This window comes from Neofelis nebulosa, chromosome 6 (assembly GCF_028018385.1).
Source record: "Neofelis nebulosa isolate mNeoNeb1 chromosome 6, mNeoNeb1.pri, whole genome shotgun sequence".
Lineage (NCBI taxonomy): Eukaryota > Metazoa > Chordata > Mammalia > Carnivora > Felidae > Neofelis > Neofelis nebulosa.
In genome coordinates this window covers 3906176-3929438 of record NC_080787.1, presented here as the reverse complement: position 1 = coordinate 3929438, position 23263 = coordinate 3906176, and the positions used below count along the sequence as shown (strand labels likewise).

Sequence of the window (23263 nt, the reverse complement as noted above, 5' to 3'; positions counted from 1 at the left end):
GAAAGGAGAAAGGAGAAAAGAGACGGTTTAAATTCCATTAAGACATAAACAGGGAGAGTGCAGAGTCTGCAACTCCGCAGCTCGATACCTGGCGGTGCTCTGGTGGGAAGGGTGAAGCCCCAGGAGCAGAGTGGGGTCTGGGAGGTTCTCAGGCCACACGGGGAAAAGCGGTTCCACTGCTGGAAGGACGTTTGGTAGACATGTTGAAGCCACCTGGTCCCAGCAGACCCCAGAAGGTGGCCACATTAGCTGGTGCTGGGGCAAGGTCATTAAGGGTGAAGCCTGGTGTCTGATGTGTGTTGTGATTTTCATAATCCCTAAAACGCTGCTGCCACACTGTCTTGCGAACATTTTCTGGGAAGGGTTGCCACCTGGCTGCAGTCTCGGGGCACCGGCAACAACAGGGTCCAGTGGGCATTCCTGGGTGCAGCCGACATTCGGCCATTGTTCATTGGGCCATTGCTCGGTGAGACCCTCCCACAGAGGGGCAGACCGGGTCAAAGCCTCAGTCCTTCAGAAGTAAGGGGCTGGGAAAAACGGCCGCATCTGAGACAAAACTTGGGAGAGAGGTACTGCCTGGGGCCTGGTCACAGAGAGTGAAAACACGGGGAATGGACGAGAGCTGAAGACAGGACAGATGCATGATTGCTGCTCTGGGAGAACAGACTGGGTAGCTGGGTGGCACCACTTTCACCATTCCCGCGCATGCACACTTACAAGCGCTGCAACAATCCACCCCCGTAGGCTAGCAGCACCACCTAGGGGAGAGTGGAGAGATTACATGGAGCCCTACCCAACTGGGCCAAATTTGCTCTTCAAGAACACAAGTCTCACCGCCAGCTTAATTTATTGACTATGAAGAGCTATGTAGACTGACTTCTAGGGGAAAAGGAAGCAATTTCAGTCCTACTTCAATCTGTTAGCAGGTTCATCTATTCAATTTCCTTCTTTTTTTCCTTCTCTTTTTCCTTTTTCTCTTTTACACTTCTTTTCTTTTTCTTGAATACAGAAAGAGAAGCAACTCATTTTTATTTTCAATTTTCATTAAAAATATATGTCTTTAATTTTTATTACTATATTTTTTACTTACATGTAAATTTTTTCAAATTCTATTTTACTTCCATCATTTTATTTTAGTCTACTTCAGTGTACTCACTTTTTCAAATTTTCAAACATTTTTCTTTTTTCTTTCTTTTTCTTTTTCCTTTTTCCTTTCTTTACTTTTTCTTGAATACATAAATAGAAAATCTTCATTTTTACTTTCAATTTCTTTTAAAAATATTTTTATTTAATTTTTATTATCATATACATTTTTCTTTTATGTAATTTTTTTTTCAAATTCTATCTTACTCCCATCATTTTATTTCAGTCTACTACAGTGTATTCACTTTTTCAAATTTTCAAACAATTTCTTTTTTCATTTTTATCTTTTTTCTTTTTCATTTCTTTTCATTTTTCTTAAATACAGAAAATGAAAAAAATTATGTTTCCTTTAATTTTTATTAAAAATATTTTTCTTTCATTTTTTCCTCCTATATTCTCTAATTTTGGGTATATTTTTTCAAATTCTATTTTACCCACATCATCTCATTTTAGTCTACCTTAGTGTATTCATTTTTTCAAATTCTCAAACGGTTTCCTCTTTTTTCTCCCCCCCCCTTTTTTTTTCATTTCTCTAATCTGTCAAACTACTTTCAACACCCAGACCAAAACACACCTAGGATCTAGCATCATCTATTCGACTTCTGTGTGTGCTTCTAATTTTTAATTTTAATGTTTTTAAATTTTAATTTCTGTAATTTCAACTTTTCTACCTCATTAACTCCTTTTCTCCCTTCAAAATGACAAAGTGAAGGAATTCACCGCAAAAGAAAGAGCATGAAGACACGACAGCCAGGGATTTAACCAACACATATACAAGCAAGATGTCTGAACCAGAATTTAGAATCCTGATAATAAGAATACTAGCTGGAGTCTAAAATAGATTAGAATCCCTTTCTACAGAGATAAAAGAAGTCAAAAATAGCCACAGAGATTAAAAATGCTATAACTGAGCTGCAATTATGGATGGATGCAGCAGCAGCAAGGATGGATGAGGCAGAACAGAGAATCAGCCATATAGAGAACAAACTTATACAGAATAATGAAGCAGAAAAAAAGAGGGAGATTGAGGCCAAAGAGCACGAGTTAAGAATTAGAGAAATCAGTGACTCATTAAAAAGGAACAACATCAGAATCATAGGGGTCCCAGAGGAGGAAGAGAGAAAAATAGGGGTAGAAGGGTTATGTGAGCTAATCATAGCAGAAAACTTTCCTAACCTGGGGAAAGACACAGACATCAAAAGCCAGGAAGCATAGAGGACTCCCATTAGATTCAACAAAAAGCGACCATCTACAAGGCATATCATAGTCAAATTCACAAAATACTCAGGCAAGGAGAGAATCATGAAAGCAGCAAGGGAAAAAAAGTCCCTAACCTACAAGGGAAGACAGATCAGGTTTGCAGCAGACCTATCCACAGAAACTTGGCAGGCCAGAAAGGAGTGGTGGGATATATTCAGTGTGCTGAATCAGAAAAATAGGCAGCCAAGAATTCTTTATCCAGCAAGGCTGTCATTCAAGAGATAAAGAGTGATAAAAAGTTTCCCAGACAAATAAAAATTAAAGGAGTTTGTGACCACTAAACCAGCCCTGCAAGAAATTTTAAGGGGGACTCTCTGAGGGGAGAAAAAATGAAAAAATATATATATATATATATATATATATACACACACATACATACACATACACACCAAAAGCAACAAAAGATTAGAAAGGATAAGAGAACACCACCAGAAACTCCACCTCTACAAACATCATAATGGCAATAGATTCATATCCTTCAGTACTCATTCTAAATGACAACAGACTCAATGCTCCAATCAAAAGACATAGGGTAACAGAATAGATAAGAAAACAAGATCCATCTATATGTTGTTTACAAGAGACCCACTTTAGACCTAAAGACACCTACAGATTGAAAATAAGGGGATGGAGAACCATCTATCATGCTAATGTTCAACAAAAGAAACCTGGAGTGGCCATACTTACATAAGACAATCTAAACTTCATTTTTTGTATTTTTTTCATTTTTTAATGTTTTTTAATCTAGAATTTAAAATAAAGACTGTATCAAGAGATGCAGAAGGGCATTATATCATAATCAAGGGGTCTATCCACCAAGAAGACCTAACAATTGTAAACATTTATGTGCCAAATGTGAGAGCACACAAATATATAAATCAACCACACACATAAAGAAACTCATCGATAGTAATACCATAATAGTAGGAGACTTCAACACCCCACTCACAACAATGGACACATCATCTAATCAAAAAATCAACAAGGTGGGGCGCCTGGGTGGCGCAGTCGGTTAAGCGTCCGACTTCAGCCAGGTCACGATCTCGCGGTCCGTGAGTTCGAGCCCCGCGTCAGGCTCTGGGCTGATGGCTCGGAGCCTGGAGCCTGTTTCCGATTCTGTGTCTCCCTCTCTCTCTGCCCCTCCCCCGTTCATGCTCTGTCTCTCTCTGTCCCAAAAAAAAAAAAAAAAAAAATGTTGAAAAAAAAAAAAAATCAACAAGGAAACAATGGCTTTGAATGACACACTGGACCAGATGGACTTCACAGATATATTCAGAACATTTCATCCTAAAGCAGCAGAATATACATTCTTCTCCAGTGCACACGGAACATTCTCCAGAATAGACCATATACTGGGACACAAATCAGCCCTAAGTAAGTACAAAAAGATTGAGATCATACCATGCATATTTTCAGACCACAATGCTATGAAACTCAAAATGAACCACAAAAAAATTTGGAAAGGTAGGAAATACTTGGAGACTGAAAACATCCTACTAAAGAATGAATGGGCTAACCAAGCATTTAAAGAGGAAATGAAGAAGTACATGGAAGTCAATGAAATTGACACCACCACAACCCAAAACCTCTGGGACAGAGCAAAGGCCATCATAAGAGGAAAGTATATAGCAATCCAGGCCTTCCTAAAGAAGGAAGAAAGATCTCAGATACACAACCTAACCTTACGCCTTAAGGAGCTCGAAAAAGAACAGCAAATAAAACCCAAAACTAGCAGAAGACAGGAAATAATAAAGATTAGAGCAGAAATTAATGCTATTGAAACCAAAAAACAAACAAACAAACAAACAAAAAACAGTAGAACAGATCAATGAAACCAGAAGCTGGTTCTTTGAAAGGATTAACAAAATTGATAAACCACTAGCCAGTTTGATCAAGAAGAAAAAGGAAAGGACCCAAATAAGTAAAATCAAGAATGAAAAAGGAGAAATCACAAACAACACAACAGAAATAAAAACAATAATAAGAGAATATTATGAGCAATTATATGCCAATGAAATGGGCAATCTGGAAGAAATGGACAAATTCCTACAAACGTATACACTACCAAAACTGAAACAGGAAGAAATAGAAAATTTGAACAGACCCATAAACAGTAAGGAAATCGAATTAGTGATCAAAAATCTCTCAAAAAACAAGAGTCCAGGGCCAGACAGCTTTCCAGGGGAATTCTACCAAACATTTAAGGAAGAGTTAACACCTATTCTCTTGAAGGTGTTCCAAAAAATAAAAATGGAAGAAAAACATCCAAACTCTTTCTAGAAGCCAGAATTACCTTGATTCCAAAACCAGACAGAGACCCCACTAAAAAGGAGAACTATAGACCAATTTCCCTGATGAACATGGATGCAAAAATCCTCAACAAGATATTAGCCAACCGGATCCAACAATACATTAAAAAAAATTATTCACCACAACCAAGTGGGATTTATACCTGGGATGCAGTGCTGATTCAATATCCACAAAACAATTAACGAGATTCATCACATCAATAAAAGAAAGGACAAGAACCCTATGATCCTCTCAATAGATACAGAGGAAGCATTTGACAAAATACAACATCCTTTCTTGATAAAAGCCCTCAATAAAGTAGGGATAGAAGGATCATACCTCGAGATCATAAAAGCCATATATGAATGACCCAACACTAATATCATCCTCAATGGGGAAAAACTGAGAGCTTTCCCCCTAAGGTCAGGGACAAGACAGGGATGTCCACTCTTGCCACTGTTACTCAACATAGTATTGGAAGTCTTAGCCTCTGCAATCAGACAACACAAAGAAATGAAAGGCATCCAAACTAGCCGGGAGGAGGTCAAATTTTCATAGTAGCTATCAAGGCAGTATGGTACTGGCACAAGAACAGACACTCAGATCAATGGAACAGAATAGAGAACCCAGAAATGGACTCACAAACGTATGGCCAACTAATCTTTGACAAAGCAGGAAAGAATATCCAATGGAATAAAGACAATCTCTTCAGCAAGTGGTGCTGGGAAAACTGGACAGCGACATGCAGAAGAATGAACCTGGACCACTTTCTTACACCATACACAAAAATAAACTCAAAATGGATGAAAGACCTAAACGTAAGACAGGAAGCCATCAAAATCCTCAAGGAAAATACAGGCAAAAACCTCTTTGATCATGGCCGCAGCAATTTCTTACTCAACACGTCTCCAGAGGCAAGGGAAACAAAAGCAAAAATGAACTACTGAGACCTCATCAAAATAAAAAGCTTCTGTACAGTGAAGGAAACAATCAGCAAAACTAAAAGGCACCCGACAGAATGGGAGAAGATATTTGCAAATGACATATCAGATAAAGGGTTAGTATCCAAAATCTATAAAGAACTTACCAAACTCAACACCGAAAAAACAAATAATCCAGTGAATAAATGGGCAAAAGACATGAATAGACACTTCTCCAAGGAAGACATCCAGATGGCCAACAGACACAGGAAAAGATGCTCTACGTCACTCATCATCAGGGAAATACAAATCAAAACCACAATGAGATACCACCGCACACCTATCTGAATGGCTAACATTAACAACTCAGGCAACAACAGATGTTGGTGAGGATGCGGAGAAAGAGGATATCTTTTGCATTTTTGGTGGCAATGCAAGCTGGTGCGGCCACTCTGGAAAACAGTATGGAGGTTCCTCAAAAAATTAAAAATAGAACTACCCTACGACCCAGCAATTGCACTACTAGGCATTTATCCACGGGAAAAAGGTGTGCTGTTTCAAAGGGACACATGCACCCCCATGTTCATAGCAGCACTATCAACAATAGCCAAAGTATGGAAAGAGCCCAAATGTCCATAGATGGATGAATTAATAAAGAAGATGTGGTATATATATATATATATATATATATATATATATATATATACAATGAAGTATTACTCAGCAATCAAAAAGAATGAAATCCTGCCATTTGCAACTGTGTGGATAGAACTGGAGGATATTATGCTAAGTGAAATTAGTCAGTCAGAGAAAGACAGATATCATATGACTTCGCTCATATGAGGACTTTAAGAGACAAAACATATGAACATAAGGGAAGGGAAATGAAAATAATATAAAAACAGGGAGGGGGCAAAACATAAGAGACTCATACATATAGAGTACAAACTGAGGGTTAATGGAGGGGTTATGGGGGGGGGTGGCTAAATGGGTAAGGGGCATTAAGGAATCTACTCCTGAAATCATTGTTGTACTATATGGTAATTAATTTGGATGTAATTTTAAAAAATAATAATAACATAAAAGCAAAAAAAAAATAATTAATTTAATTCTATTTCATGTCAGGAGAAGGGAAGAGGCAGAAAGGAAAATGAAAGACAATTTTTTCCTTGATTTCTCTAAAGTATATGGGTAGTATATGTGAAATACAGAAAGAAACATACACAAGTAAATTCTGGAATAAAATACATAAATGAATTCTGGAATGGCTTTGCAAAAAATAAAAATTAAAAAATTAATTAATCTTTGAAAAGCAGGAAAGAACATCCAATGGGGAAAACACAGTAACTTCAAAAAATGCTTTTTAGAAAATTGGACAGCTATACACAAAAGAAGGAAAGTAGGCCACATTCTTACACCATACACAAAAATAAATTCAGAAGGCATTAAAGACCTAAATATGAGGCCTGAAACCATAAAGGTCCTAGAACAGAGGACAGGCAGTAATTATTCTGACATCAGCTGTAGCAGTTTCTTACTAGATATGTCTTCTGAGGCAAGGGAAATAAGAGAAAATATAAACTATTGGGACATCATCAAAATAAAAAGCTTCTGCACAGTAAAGAAAAAAATCAACAAAACTAAAAGGCAACCTATGGAATGGAAGAAGATATTTGAAAATGACATATCTGATAAAGGAATTGTGTCCAAAATATATAAAGAACTTATAAAACTCAACACCTAGGGATGCCTGTATAGCTCAGTTAGTTAAGTGCCAACTTCGACTCAGGTCATGATCTCGTGGTTCATGAGTTCAAGCCCCATGTCAGGCTTTGTGTTGACAGTTCAGAGCCTGGAGCCTGCTCGGATCCTGTGTCTCCTCTCCCTTTCCCTCCCCTGCTCTTGCTCTGTCTCTCTCTCTCAAAAATAAAAATAAACATTAAAAAAATTATAAAACTCAACACCCAAAACACATATAAAACAACCTAAAAATGGGCAGCAAATATGAATATACATTTCTCCAAAGAAGACATCCAGATGGCCAATAAACACATGAAAAGATGGTCAACACTACTCAAAACCAAGGAATACAAATCAAAACTATGATGAGATATGACTTCACATCTGTCAGAATGGCTAAAATTAATGACACAGGAAACAACAGATGTTGGCCAGGTTGCAGACAAAGAGAACCCTTTTGCACTGTTGGTGGGAATGCAAACTGGTTATAGCCACTCTGGGAAACAGTATGGAGTTTCCTCAAATAGTTAAAAATACAACTACCCTATTATCCAGTAATCACACTTTTTATCCAGAAATTTTTAAAAGCACTAATTCAAGAAATACATGCACACCTATACTTATAGCCAACATTATTTACAATAGCCAAATTATGGAAACAGCATCTTTCTGTAGTGGGTAGGCTTTTGTCTATTACACACCCTTTCACTACAATTTCACCTTTCAAGATTCCTGGCTTTACCCGAGTGTCTCCACTTTAACTCATTACATGTGATGATCTTAGCTTTGTCTTCTATAAACAAAGTTGCCTAGAACATTGAAATCACTTGGGAAGTGATCAAAGGTCCTCATTTTTATATTTTATTTTTTAAATATAATTTATTGTCAAATTGGCTTGCATACAACACCCAGTTCTCATCCCAACAAGTGCCCTCCTCAATGCCCATCACCCACTTTTCCCTCTCCCCCACACCCCATCAACCCTCAGTTTGTTCTCTGTATTTAAGAATCTCTTATGGTTTGCCTCCCTCCTTCTCTGTTTGTAACTATTTTCCCCCTTCCCATCCCCCATAGTCTTCTGTTAACTTTATTAAGATCCACATATGAGTGAAAACATACGATATCTGTCTTTCTCTGACTGATTTATTTCACTTAGCATAATACCCTCCAGTTCCATCTACATTGCTGCAAATGGCATGATTTTATTCTTTCTCATTGCCATTGTATATATAAACCACATCTTCTTTATCCATTCATCAGTTGATGGACATTTAGACTCTTTCCATAATTTGGCTGTTGTTGAAAGCACTGCTATAAACATTGGGGTACATGTGTTCCTATGAATCAGCACTCCTGTATCACTTGGGTAAATTCCTAGCAGTGCTATTGCTGGGTCATAGGGTAGATCTATTTTTAATTTTTTGAGGAATCTCCACACTGTTTTCCAGCCTCAAGACATTTTTAAAAAGAACATTCTATAAGATGTTCTTATAAAAGAAAACAATATTAATTAATATATAGTTTGTTCAATGGGGGGAAAGTGGAAGAATAGGTCATATATAGGAGGGAACTTGGAATTTTATGGAGCTGGTATCACATTTGTGAAGAAAGGATCACTAGTGTGTCTGCAGAGACACAAAGTAGAGCCAGGGATGGCTGATACTCTCACAGCATGTAAACAGTCTATAGTTCCATGTTAAATAACAGTGGCGAGAGTGGACATCCCTGCTGTGTATCCAACCTTAGGGGTACAGCTCACAGTTTTTCCACATTGAGAATGATATTAGCTGTGGGTCTTTTGCATATGACCTTTATGATCTTGAGTTATGTTCTTCTGTCCCTAATTACTGGAGGTTTTTATCAAGAAAGAATGCTGTATTTTCTCAAATGTTTTTCTTGCATCGATTGAGAGAACCATATGGTTCTTATTCCCTCTTTTCTCATTGTGGTGCACCACAGTGATTGATTTGCTAATATTGAACAAGCCCTGCATCCCAGGAATAAATCCCACTTGATTGTGGTGAATAATTCCTTTAATGTACTCTTCAATTCAATTAGCTGTATAGAGTTCAGAACTTTTGCGTTGATGTTCAAAAGGGATATTGCTCTGTGGTTCTCCTTTTTAGTGGGGTCTTTGTCTGCTTTTGGAATCAAGGTATTTCTGGCCTCATAGAATTAGTTTGGAAGTTTTCCTTCCATTTCTATTTTTTGGAACAGTTTCAAAACTATAGGTATCAATTCTTCTTTAAATGTCTGGTAGAATTTCCCTGGGAGGCCATTTGGCCCTGGACTCTTGTTTGTTTGGAGATTTTTGATTACTAATTCAATTTCTTTACCAACTATGAATCTGTTCGAACTTTCTATTTTTTCCTGTTTAAGTTTCAGTAGTTTATATGTTTCTATGAATTTATCCATCTCTTCCAGATTTCCCAAATTGTTGACATTAATTGCTCATAAATTCTCTTACCATTTTTTTGTATTTCTGTGGTGTTGGTTGTGATCTATCCTCTTTCATTCGTGATTTCATCTATTTGGGTTCTATTTTCTTTTGAGAAGACTGGCTAGGGGGTTATCAGTTTTGTTAATTCTTTCAAAAAATTCCTAGTTTTGTTTATCTCTTCTACTATTATTTTGATTTCCATGTCATTTACTTCAGCTTTAATCTTTATTATTTCCCTCCTTCTGCTGGTTTTTGCCCTTTATTTGTTGTTCTTTTTCCAGCTTCTTTAGATGTAAGGTTAGGTTGTACATTTCAGACTTTTGTTCCTTCTTGAGGAAGATCTGAATTGCTATATACTTCCTTCTTATAACTGCTTTTGCTGCAGCCCAGAGGTTGAGGACTATGGCATTTTCATTTTCATTGGGAACAATGGAACTCAAGATAGCAACACCCAAGAGGAATTGTCTTGAATTGCATGTATGGGAAAGTATCCTGTTTATTCTCACAGCGATCCTGCTCACACCCAGGGGACACTCTCTCCGTGTTTATATGTCTAAGGTCTGTGGCTCCTGAGAGGCAGGGAGAATTTCAGAAGGAGACAAAGACGTTTCTGAACATGAAGAGCTCATGCTGCAATCCCAATATGAACAGTCACTTCAAATATCTTTCCTTCCATTTACAGCTGTTGGGAGTGTAAACTTGAAAAGCTGGGCAGGCTGTGAATCCGACAATCAGGTAAGAGAATGCCTTAGGACTCGGGCTGAGAGGACCCCATATTTTCTGCATGCTTGTTTATATGCAACTAAGTGCCCAGATCTAGAGCTGGTTTCCTATATTATGATGGATTCCTGATTGCGTTTGTGGATTGTGAAGGCTCTTTATACACTTTTATTGCCATATCTCATTCACACCTCAGGAGGCCTGGTTCTCTAAATGTTCCCCAGAGTAAATATGTAATCTCTCAGCATTAAAACTGCAGTGAAATAAATGACTGAGTAAGGACAAGTCTGATTAGAAATTGTCTTTAAATGTTAGAAAAAGGTTTCTTCCTCAAATGAATTTTTGACCCAATTTTGTTTGGTGAGTCAGAGAACCCAAAACGATATCTGCCATAGCATTTGTATCTTACACAGGAGAGGTAGGATTAACAGTGTGAAAAAATACTGTCAAATAAAGCTAGTCTGACCTGCATGAAGCCAGCCTTTTACAGATGTACAGCACAGATCAGGTATGTTCTCTAAATTCCTTCAAATCTACAGCCTAGAATCCCCCAGGCTATGGAGAAGTACTGCCTCATCAACCCACTCCTTTATTCCTCTCACATCAAATCTTTCTATTCTCCTCTCAGGGATTTCCCAAGCTTAGAAAAAAATCCCCTTTTTGTAGGAGGCACTCCATGTCTGCATCTCCATTCAGATTTCCTTCCATTGTTTTCATTCTCTCCTTGTCTATGTTCCTTAATTAAAAACCCTTCAGGGGCTTTCTTACAAGGTCTGGAGGTAGCAGTCTGGACGCCCATTAAAGTTTTATCAGACAGTAGATGTGCACAGCCAGAGAAGATGGTAGGTTGGCTACGTGCTCTGAGTCTCTGGGAGAAAGAAACATATTAATGACAATCAAATAAGGGGAAAAAATGGTGGACCAATGGCCCATAACCAACAGTTCACCATAATATCTAATAGTCTAATGAGGCAAATCCTATAAAAGGTCTGATGTGGGGACTGTGTAAAACAACAATGCTCTCCCTCAAAGTACCATTGTGTAGACGGGAGAATCCTCCACTACAAAGTCTCTGATTCTCAACAGAGGTACGCTCCAGAGAGTAATTCATCCTTTCTCTTAAGCCATGCTGAATCAAACCTCAGTCACTGCATTTCTCCTCCTGGGAGTCACAGACATCCAAGCACTGCAGCCTTATCTCTTCGTGGTTTTCCTTGCAATTTACGTGGTCAGTGTGGCTGGCAATGGAGCAGTCCTCCTGGTTGTCGTCTCTGATCCAAGACTCCATCTACCCATGTATTTCTTCCTGGGAAATCTGTCATGTCTAGATATCTGCTACTCCACAGTGACACTGCCAAAGATGCTGGAGAACTTCTTCTCTACACACAAGGCAATTTCCTTCTTGGGATGCATAACCCAGCTTCACTTCTTCCACTTCCTGGGCAGCACGGAGGCCATGCTGTTGGCCGTGATGGCCTTTGACCGCTTTGTGGCCATCTGCAGGCCACTGCATTACTCTGTCATCATGAATTACCAGCTCTGTACCCAGATGGCTGTCACAGTCTGGACCATTGGTTTTTTCCATGCCCTGTTGCACTCCATGATGACCTCTCGCTTGAACTTCTGTGGTTCTCATCAGATCCATCACTTCTGTGATGTCAAGCCTTTGCTGGAGTTGGCCTGCGGGAACACGGAGCTCAACCAGTGGCTTCTCAACACGGTTACCGGGACCATTGCCATGGGCCCCTTCTTCCTAACACTTCTCTCCTACTTCTCCATAATCATCTCTCTTTTCTCCAAGACCCACTCCTGTAGTGCGCTCCACAAAGCACTGTCCACGTGTGCCTCTCACTTCATGGTGGTCATTGTTTTCTATGCTCCTGTTGTCTTTACTTACATATCTCTTGCCTCAGGCAGCTCCATGCAGGACCAGGTTGCTGCCATCATGTACACTGTGGTCACTCCTATGCTGAACCCACTGATCTATACACTGAGGAACAAGGACGTGAAGGCTGCCTTGAATAGGGTCTTCAGAAGGACGGATGACCTGAGCAAATTCAGAGCACACTTTTAAGAAAGGAATCAACAGGAGATGATAAAGTTGGTGTGTGAGGTTAGACTGCTTCTCAGATCATGTACAATATGTGTAATAGGTGGAGTTGTCCAAAGATAAATGAGAAAGTCCAGCCTGATTGTGTTAAATAAAGCATTCCTAGGTACCATAATGGAAACATGAACCCAATGGACACCAGCCATAGAATCCTAATGTTCAATTTGTGTTCAGGATATGAGTTCATAAAAATGATTTTAATGTATTTTTATGGATTCTCTAATGACATCAGGGATAGAAATATGCCTATATACTCATATATTAGGTACATGAATGCTACTTATGGCTCTTTGTGTGGCCCATCTACTTAACATATTTTATGTGAGTAAAAAAAAAAATTCTTATATTGTTACATTTTGAGGATGAATTTTGAGCCACATTTACTGAATAGGATAAGAAATGGTAATTCTCAGGGGCACCTGGGTGGCTCAGTCGGTTAAGCCTCCGACTTCAGATCTGGTCATGATCTCACAGTTTGTGAGTTCAAGGCCTGCGTCGGGCTCTGTGCTAACAGCTCAGAGTCTGGTGCCTGCTGCGAACTCTGTGTGTGTGTGTGTGTGTGTGTGTGTGTGTGTGTGTGTGTCTCTTTCTTCCCCTTCCTTGCTCGCACCTTGTCTTTCTCTCTCTCAAAAATAAATAAACATTAAAAAAATTTTTTTAAAGAAATGGTAATTCACAAATGAGTTAAAGGAATTTTTAGTCAGTATGTATCTCCATAAGCAGGAGGCAAGTAAGTGATTAAAACAAATGATTTAAGCACTAATAAACATGGACAAATTAGCCAATGTTTATCTAATGAGTTTTGGAAATGTTATCCCTAGAGATGTCTTAAAGTCAACTGGAAAAACTGTAATTGAATACTGTTAAATATTACCGAAAGTGGAGACGGACTGGAAAAAAAATCTCAAAATCCCTCCCTAGCTAATCAGTATATTATTTTTTCCTCAATCTTTGGACACAAGAAATGATGAGTTTCAAAAACCTACCTATTTTTCTATTTTATTTTTCTATTTCTATGCTTTCTTCATAGATGATAAATGATACCATACATTGTAACACTGGGGAAAAGTTCAGAATTCATCAAAATGTTGTCTGTTTTCCCTACTTGTCACCAAACCCATACATAGTGAAAGATACTATGTCATAATTGTATGAATTGAGGCATTTCTGGAGCTAATGTCAGGAAGCACTATATTCCCTACTTTCTAAGTCTTGGGAGTGGATACTGGGCCTGAAGGATGGCAGGGGCAGCATTTTTGACTAGAGATGCAGATAAAGACTATGACAGGCCTTTATGAGCTCAGGGACTGACTGTTCAAATTCTCTGCATCCACTTTTGTGAACACAAACAATGTGGTTTGATCTCATCCACTGTTTTTGGTCCCCCAATTCTACTTTTGTTTATAAAAAAAAAAATGAAATGTGTCTGTGGAGAAGGCATCTTCTACCCTGAACTGTCTCAGCCCCTCATTTCTGTTGATCAGAATTGTTTACAAAATCCAAGCTCCATGCAGGCTGTGAACCAGAGAAGAACACATCATTATCTGGTTTGCTACTGCTGCCTAACACACTAGCATCCCCAAACACAGAAGCTGAAGACACCTATACCAGTCAATTGCATTCTTCTGAGGCTCAGGAACTGGGAAGAACAGAGCAGGGCAGGGCTGGTTCTCCTCGATCATGCTTGTGCCATGGCTGAGCCGACTTGAGCATCCTCACGTGGAAGAGTTGAGAGCTGGCAAAGTCTCTGTCTGGGTCTCCTTTGGTCCACTCTCTCCAAGTGGCTATTCTGTGCTTTTGCAGCATGGAGGCCTTGGGCTTGACACTCTATGTGGGGGCCAACAGACCAGGACAAAGGCTGCCAGTAATCTCTCCAACAAACCCAAGAACCAGTATTGACGTCACCTCTGTCACCTTGGACAAAATAGACACAGGCCAACCAAACTTCAGAAAGAGGAAATCCCCACCTTTAACTGGAAAGAATATCAAAAAATTTTGTGGACATCCTTAATCCACCATAGTCCCAACTCTGTCTACCAATAATTAACATTGTCCCCACATACTTTCTCTCCCTCCGAATGATCTTAAAATCTCTTCCCATTACAACATCAGTCAGAATCTACATCTTTTCACCTACACTGGGTCAAGGTATACACGGGGCTTGTTGGATACAGTTCCTCAAATATGGTTCTTTTTGATCTAAAGAACTTCAAATTAAAGGATCAAGTTATCTGCCCTAGGTAGAGACAGACATAGATTTAGGTATATTATAGAATATTTTTCAGTTGTGCAAAAAAGAGGAAGTGCTGGCATTTGTGACAATGTGGACAGATCTTCAGGGTATAATGCAAATGAAATAAGTCAGTCAGAGAAAGATAAATACCATATCTTTCACTTATGTGTGGAATCTGAAAACACAAGATAAAGAAAAACAAACAGACAGACAGACACATAAACAAAGAGAACAAACTGGTGTTTGCCAGAGGGCAGGGAGGTGGGTGGAAGGGTGCAATAGGAGAAGGGGATTAAGGGATACAAACTCCCAATTATAGAGAAAATAAATCACAGAGATTTAAAGTACAGTAGAAGGAATACAGTCAACAATATTATAATAACTTCATATGGTGACATATAGTAACTGCAATAATCGTGGTAGGAAATTCCATAATGCATATATATGTTGAATCACAGTGTGATTTTACAGCACGAAAGGTATGAGGTACATAGAAGTGAATTGGGGGAGAAAAAAAAAGGCAGTTCCTCAGAGGTAGGGGAACCCATTCCGGGGAGAGACAAAGGGGAGAGAAAGTGAGAGGGGTTGAAAAGGTGTTGCATTGAGGTCGTACCAGAAGAAAACCTCTCTGGATACACACTGGGGAGTGAGAAGTACTGAGTGTCCCGTTTGTTTGTTTGTTTGTTTGTTTGTTTGTTTGTTTGTTTGTTTTACAGTATGTGGAGCTCAAATTCTGAAATTTTGGAAGTGGGTGACTTTCTCAGGAGAGGAATTGTGGTGTGTGCTCCTGGGGAGAAGGGAGTGGGCCCGGAGTGCATAGTGTGGTGTAGCAATCTCTGGGGTGAACCAGAAGAGAACAGTCCCCTTCCTGGAGTGCTTGAGAAGAGGGTATATTGCCTCATCAGGGAAAAAGACCCTACAAGTACCAGTAAAAAGTCTTTCATCAGCAGGGGACAGAGACTCACCCAGAAGGAATATAATCTTTTCTGCATTTAGCGGTGCTATACCACAGATTCCGTGCAATGCACAGGTGTAGGACAGTTTTTCAGGGACAAAGGACTTCACATAGCATGGAGAGTCTCTATTCCAAGGTAGAGAAGCGGGTCCATGCAGTGCAAGGTCCTTTAAAACTTCAAATTGTGAATCCCAGCTTTGCACCAAAGAACGCACAAAAGCTCTGGTGTAGGGTGAGCTATTGGCCCTCGTTATTATGTGAATGCTGGCTGAACAGCAGGGGTCGACATCCCCAATCCAAGGAAGAGAGATTGGGTTGGGCCATTTTCCCCCAAACACCAAAATGGTGGCACTTCAGAGAGCATCACAACGACCCCCATTGCAGGCAGGATCTGCTTAGACAAAACCCCAGCCCTTTGTGCCTGGCAACTGTTTATTCACTGGGGCAGGACTGACTGAGCCATCAGGCCTCTCCTTCAGACCAACATGGCCACACCTCACATGCACCAAGTAAACTAAAAAGACAATGCATCAAAATGACACCTGCAGTTCTGCCGGAGACAGAACCATGCTTACATTTTGTTCTCTTTTTTTTTTTCAATTCTTCTTTTTTACTTCTGTAATCAGCCTCATAATTTCTTGTCTTTTTTTTTTTCAATTTCTTTTCTACTTTTTGGGGACCTCAGCCTTCATTACTCTTTTCTATTTCTTTTCTCTCTCTCTCTCTCTCTCTCTCTCTCTCTCTCTTTTTCTTTTCATTGTCTTTGAAATCAACCTTATAGTTTTTTTTTTGATTCTCTGGGAGTTTTCTTGTTGCCTTTCTTATTCTCTTTTTTAGGGGACCAGCATTTTTTCCCTTTATCCAGGCCCACCTAGTTAAAGCTCCAAACACCCCCCACAGCAAGCAAGGAGGAGCTCTGCAGAGAACTGACCAGTGGGAAAGAGTAGCCAAAACGCAACAGCAGAAGGCATACAGCATACACCAGAAACACTCTCTGAAGTGTGAGGCCCTAGACAGCATATGACCCCTTTTTACTATTGCACTACTCTCAGGTGCAGAAAACATAACAAAGCTTTTAAAACACATGAGACAGAAATTTAGCCAAAAGGACAAGAGGGAGGAATTCTCCCCAAAAGAAAGGTCAAGAGTAAATCACAGTCATTAACTTGCTCAAAACAGATATAAGCAATAGATCTGAACAAGAATTTAAAACACTCATATGACTACTAGCTGGTCTTGAGTAAAGCATAAAAGACACCAGAGAAACACTTGCTGCAGAGACCAAAGACCTAAGACTAGTCAGGATGAAATAAAAAATGCTATAACTGACAGGCAATACTGACTGGATACAGTCACCATGAGGACTGAAAGAGCAGAGTAGACACAGGTGATACAGAATATAAAATTATGGAAAACAATGAAACTGAAATGAAGAGGAAAGGAAACTATTAGATCATGAGGGAAGACTTAGAGAACTTAGTGATTTCATGAAATAAAACAATATCCATATCTTACAGATCTCGTTAGAAGAGCAGAAAAAGGGGACAGAAAATTTATTTGAACAAATTATAGCTGAGAAGGGAGTGGCAGGAAATATTCAATGTGCTGAATAAGAAAAATATGCAGCCAAGAATTCTTTATCCAGCAAGGCTGTCATTCAAAATAGGAGAGAGAGTTTCCCAGACAAAAAAGATAATAATAATAATAATAATAATAATAATGATGATGATAATGATAAGGGAGTTTGTGACCACTAAAACTGCCCTAAAAGAATTTTTAAAAGGTCTTTCTGAGTGGAAAAAAAGAAGAGGAAAAAAAAAAAAAAGACCAAAACAACAAAGACTACAACAGACAGAAAACATCACCAGAAACACCAACTCTACAGGTAACACAGTGGCACTAAATTCATATCTTTCTATAATCAATCTGCATGTAAATGGACTAAATGCTCCAATTAAAGACATAGAATGGATTAAAAAAAACAAGATGCATCTATATGCTGTCTACAAGAGACTCACTTTATAACTAAGGACATCTGCACATTGAAAGTGAGGGGATGGAGAACCATCCATCATGCTAATGGACATCAAAGGAAAGCCGGAATAGTCAAACCTATATCAGACAAACCAGACTTTATTTTTTTTTAATGTTTCTATATTTATTTTGAGGGAGAGAGAGCACAAGCAGAGGGGTGGGGCAGAGAGACGGGGGAGACACAATCTGAAGCAGGCTCCAGGCTTTGAGCTGTCAGCACAAAGCCCAGTGTGGGGTTCAAACCCACGGACTGTAAGATCATGACCCCAGCTGAAGTCAGATGCCCAATCAACTGGGCCACCCAGGAGCCTAAAACAAACAAGATTTTAAAACAACTGTAACAAGAGATGAAGAAGGGCATTAGATCATAATTAAGGGGACTATCCAGCAAGAAGATCTGACAATTATAAATATTTATGTCTCCAACTTGGTACACCTAAATATATAAATCAATTAATCACAAACATAAAGAAACTCATTGATAATAATACAAAAAAGTAGGGACCTTAATACCACACTTACATCAATGGACAGAATATCTAAGCAGATAACCAACAAAGAAACAATGCCTTTGAATGACCTATTGAGCCAGATGGACTTAACATATATATTCAGAACATTTCATCCTAAAGCAGCAGAATACAATTCTTCTCAAGGGCACATGGATAGATCACATACTGGGTCACAAATCAGCCCTCAACAGGTATAAAAAGATCAAGATCATACCATGCATTTTTTAAGAACACAGTGCTATGAAACTTGAGATCAAACACAAGTAAAAAATTGGAAACAAGCCCTCAAATACATGGAGGTTAAACAACATCCCACTAAAGAATGAATAGGTTACTTAGGAAATTAAAGAAGAAATTTGAAAAATACGTGGTAGCATATGAAAATGAAAACACAACAGTCCAAATTCTTGGGATACATCAAAGGCAGTCCTAAGAGGAAAGTATACTGCAATTCAGGCCCATATCAAGAAGCAGCAAAGGTTCCAAATACACAACCTAACATTAAATATAAAGGAGCTAGAAAAGGAGCAGCAAATAAAGCCTAAAGCCAGCAGGAAAAGGGAACAATAAAGATTAGAGCATAAATGAATGATACACAACAAATAAAAGAAATAGTAGAACAAATCAATGAAACTAAGTTCAGGTTCTTTAAAAGAATTTTAAAAATTGATAAACCCCTAGCAACACTTATCAAAAAGAAAAAAGGGAGAAAATCCAAATAGATAAAATCATGAATAAAAGAGGAGAGATCACAACCAACACCACAGAAATACAAGAAATTAGAATAATATGAAAATTTAGATGCCAACAAACTAGGCAGTCTGGAAGAAATGGAAATGAATTTCTAGAAAATGATGCAACACCAAAACTCAAACAGGAAGTAATAGAAAACCTTACCATAACAAGTAAAGAAGTTGAATTGGTTATTAAAAATCTCCCAACAAACAAGAGTCCTGGGCCAGATGGCTTCCTGGGGTATTATTACCAGACAGTCAAAAAATAGTTCATACCTATTCTGCTCAAACTGTTACAAATATAGAAATGGAAGAAAAGCTTCCAAACTCATTCTATGAGGTCAGCATTACCTTGATTCAAAAATCAGACGAAGACCCCACTAAAAAATAGAATTATAGGCCAATACCCCTGATGAAACTGTATGCAAAAATTTTCAAGATACTAGCAAATCGGTTTCTGGCCTCGTGGTTTGGCAGCGGCTCTGTTCCTCGCCTGCCGTGGCTCTATTCCGGATTTTTTAGGATGACAAACCGGAGATAACTTGAGATTTCCTGAAAGTAGAAAATGGTGGAACTCTGCACTTAAAATTGTAGAAAGCCTTTTGGTATGTTTAGGGTTTGACGTCTGAAATACTGATCCACACACAACTGAATAACAAGTTGTAAAAAGTGAGACATTCCTACGTTAGGTAATAAGGTGCTGTAGTCCCTCATCTGGAATCCTTGGCTTCTTGAAGGTATTCTCATATGTGGATAATTGTTCACATTGCTGTTTCTGGAGAGACAAGTGCTAGAAATTTCATTGCTGCCATTTTGCTGACGTCACTCTCCTTTACCCCCACTGGTCTTATATTATGTTTTTTAAAGGTATTGTCAAAAGCTAGAGGCAGGGGGAGTTCCGGAAGATGGCGGCGTAGGAGGACGCTGGGCTCACCGCGCGTCCTGCTGATCACTTAGATTCCACCTATACCTGCCTAAATAACCCAGAAAACCGCCAGAGGATTAGCAGAACGGAGTCTCCGGAGCCAAGCGCAGACGAGAGGCCCACGGAAGAGGGTAGGAAGGGCGGCGAGGCGGTGCGCGCTCCACGGACTGGCGGGAGGGAGCCGGGGCGGAGGGGCGGCTCGCCAGCCAAGCAGAGCCCCCGAGTCGGGCTGGCAAAAGCGGAGGGGCCGGACGGACTGTGTTCCGACAGCAAGCTCGACTTAGCGTCTGGGAGGTCAGAAGTTAACAGCTCTGCTCAGAAAGCAGGAAGGCTGGAGGACAAAGGGAGGGAGAGCTGCTGAGCCCCCGGACGGCAGAGCTCAGCTTGGCGGGGAACAAAGGCGCTCGCCAGCACCATCTCCCCCGCCCATCCCCCAGCCAAAATCCCAAAGAGAACCAGTTCCTGCCAGGGAACTTGCTCGCTCCGCGCAAACACCCAACTCTGTGCTTCTGCGGAGCCAAACCTCCGGCAGTGGATCTGACTCCCTCCCGCTGCCACAGGGCGCCTCCTGAAGTGGATCACCTAAGGAGAAGCGAGCTAAGCCTGCCCCTCCCGCCCCCGTGCACCTTGCCTAACCACCCCAGCTAATACGGCAGCTCCCCAGCACCACAAGCCTGGCAGTGTGCAAGTAGACCAAACGGGCCACACCACCCCACAGTGAATCCCGCCCCTAGGAGAGGGGAAGAGAAGGCACACACCAGTCTGACTGTGGCCCCAGCGGTGGGCTGAGGGCAGACATCAGGTCGGACTGCGGCCCCGCCCACCAACTCCAGTTATACACCACAGCACGGGGGAAGTGCCCTGCAGGTCCTCACCGCTCCAGGGACTATCCAAAATGACCAAACGGAAGAATTCCCCTCAGAAGAATCTCCAGGAAATAACAACAGCTAATGAACTGATCAAAAAGGACTTAAATAATATAACAGAAAGTGAATTTAGAATAATAGTCATAAAATTAATCGCTGGGCTTGAAAACAGTATACAGGACAGCAGAGAATCTCTTGCTACAGAGATCAAGGGACTAAGGCACAGTCACGAGGAGCTGAAAAACGCTTTAAACGAAATGCAAAACAAAATGGAAACCACGACGGCTCGGATTGAAGAGGCAGAGGAGAGAATAGGTGAACTAGAAGATAAAGTTAGGGAGAAAGAGGAAGCTGAAAGAAAGAGAGATAAAAAAATCCAGGAGTATGAGGGGAAAATTAGAGAACTAAGTGATACACTAAAAAGAAATAATATACGCATAATTGGTATCCCAGAGGAGGAAGAGAGAGGGAAAGGTGCTGAAGGGGTACTTGAAGAAATTATAGCTGAGAACTTCCCTAAACTGGGGAAGGAAAAAGGCATTGAAATCCAAGAGGCACAGAGAACTCCCTTCAGACGTAACTTGAATCGATCTTCTGCACGACATATCATAGTGAAACTGGCAAAATACAAGGATAAAAGGAAATTCTGAAAGCAGCAAGGGATAAACGTGCCCTCACATATAAAGGGAGACCTATAAGACTCGTGACTGATCTCTCCTTTGAAACTTGGCAGGCCAGAAAGGCTTGGCACGATATCTTCAGTGTGCTAAACAGAAAAAATATGCAGCCGAGAATCCTTTATCCAGCAAGTCTGTCATTTAGAATAGAAGGAGAGATAAAGGTCTTCCCAAACAAACAAAAACTGAAGGAATTTGTCACCACGAAACCAGCCCTACAAGAGATCCTAAGGGGGATCCTGTGAGACAAAGTACCAGAGACATCACTACAAGCATAAAACATACAGACATCACAATGACTCTAAACCCGTATCTTTCTATAATAACACTGAATGTAAATGGATTAAATGCACCAACCAAAAGACATAGGGTATCAGAATGGATAAAAAAACAAGACCCATCTATTTGCTGTCTACAAGAGACTCATTTGAGATCTGAGGACACCTTTAGATTGAGAGTGAGGGGATGGAGAACTATTTATCATGCTACTGGAAGCCAAAAGAAAGCTGGAGTAGCCATACTTATATCAGACAAACTAGACTTTAAATTAAAGGCTGTAACAAGAGATGAAGAAGGGCATTATATAATAATTACAGGGTCTATCCATCAGGAAGAGCTAACAATTATAAATGTCTATGCGCCAAATACCGGAGCCCCCAGATATATAAAACAGTTACTCATAAACATAAGCAACCTTATTGATAAGAATGTGGTCATTGCAGGGGACTTTAACACCCCACTTACAGAAATGGATAGATCATCTAGACACACAGTCAATAAAGAAACAAGGGCCCTGAATGATACATTGGATCAGATGGACTTGACAGATATATTTAGAACTCTGCATCCCAAAGCAACAGAATATACTTTCTTCTCGAGTGCACATGGAACATTCTCCAAGATAGATCATATACTGGGTCACAAAACAGCCCTTCATAAGTTTACAAGAATTGAAATTATACCATGCATACTTTCAGACCACAATGCTATGAAGCTTGAAATCAACCACAGGAAAAAGTCTGGAAAACCTCCAAAAGCATGGAGGTTAAAGAACACCCTACTAACGAATGAGTGGGTCAACCAGGCAATTAGAGAAGAAATTAAAAAATATATGGAAACAAACGAAAATGAAAATACAACAATCCAAACGCTTTGGGATGCAGTGAAGGCAGTCCTGAGAGGAAAATACATTGCAATCCAGGCCTATCTCAAGAAACAAGAAAAATCCCAAATACAAAATCTAACAGCACACCTAAAGGAAATAGAAGCAGAACAGCAAAGGCAGCCTAAACCCAGCAGAAGAAGAGAAATCATAAAGATCAGAGCAGAAATAAATAATATAGAATCTAAAAAAACTGTAGAGCAGATCAACGAAACCAAGAGTTGGTTTTTTGAAAAAATAAACAAAATTGACAAACCTCTAGCCAGGCTTCTCAAAAAGAAAAGGGAGATGACCCAAATAGATAAAATCATGAATGAAAATGGAAATATTACAACCAATCCCTCAGAGATACAAACAATTATCAGGGAATACTATGAAAAATTATAATGCCAACAAATTGGACAACCTTGAAGAAATGGACAAATTCCTAAACACCACACTCTTCCAAAACTCAATCAGGAGGAAATAGAAAGCTTGAACAGACCCATAACCAGCGAAGAAATTGAATCGGTTATCAAAAATCTCCCAACAAATAAGAGTCCA

The 23263-nt window shown here is 39.7% G+C and overlaps 1 protein-coding gene across 1 annotated transcript; it reads left to right on the top strand.

Moving 5' to 3' along the window:
- Nucleotides 1-11638: 11638 nt before the first annotated feature.
- On the top strand, nucleotides 11639-14076 carry LOC131513566 (olfactory receptor 12D1-like). The gene has a single exon (XM_058732667.1). The coding sequence runs from the start codon at nucleotides 11639-11641 to the stop codon at nucleotides 12584-12586; it is 948 nt and encodes a 315-aa protein (XP_058588650.1). The 3' UTR covers nucleotides 12587-14076.
- Nucleotides 14077-23263: the final 9187 nt, after the last annotated feature.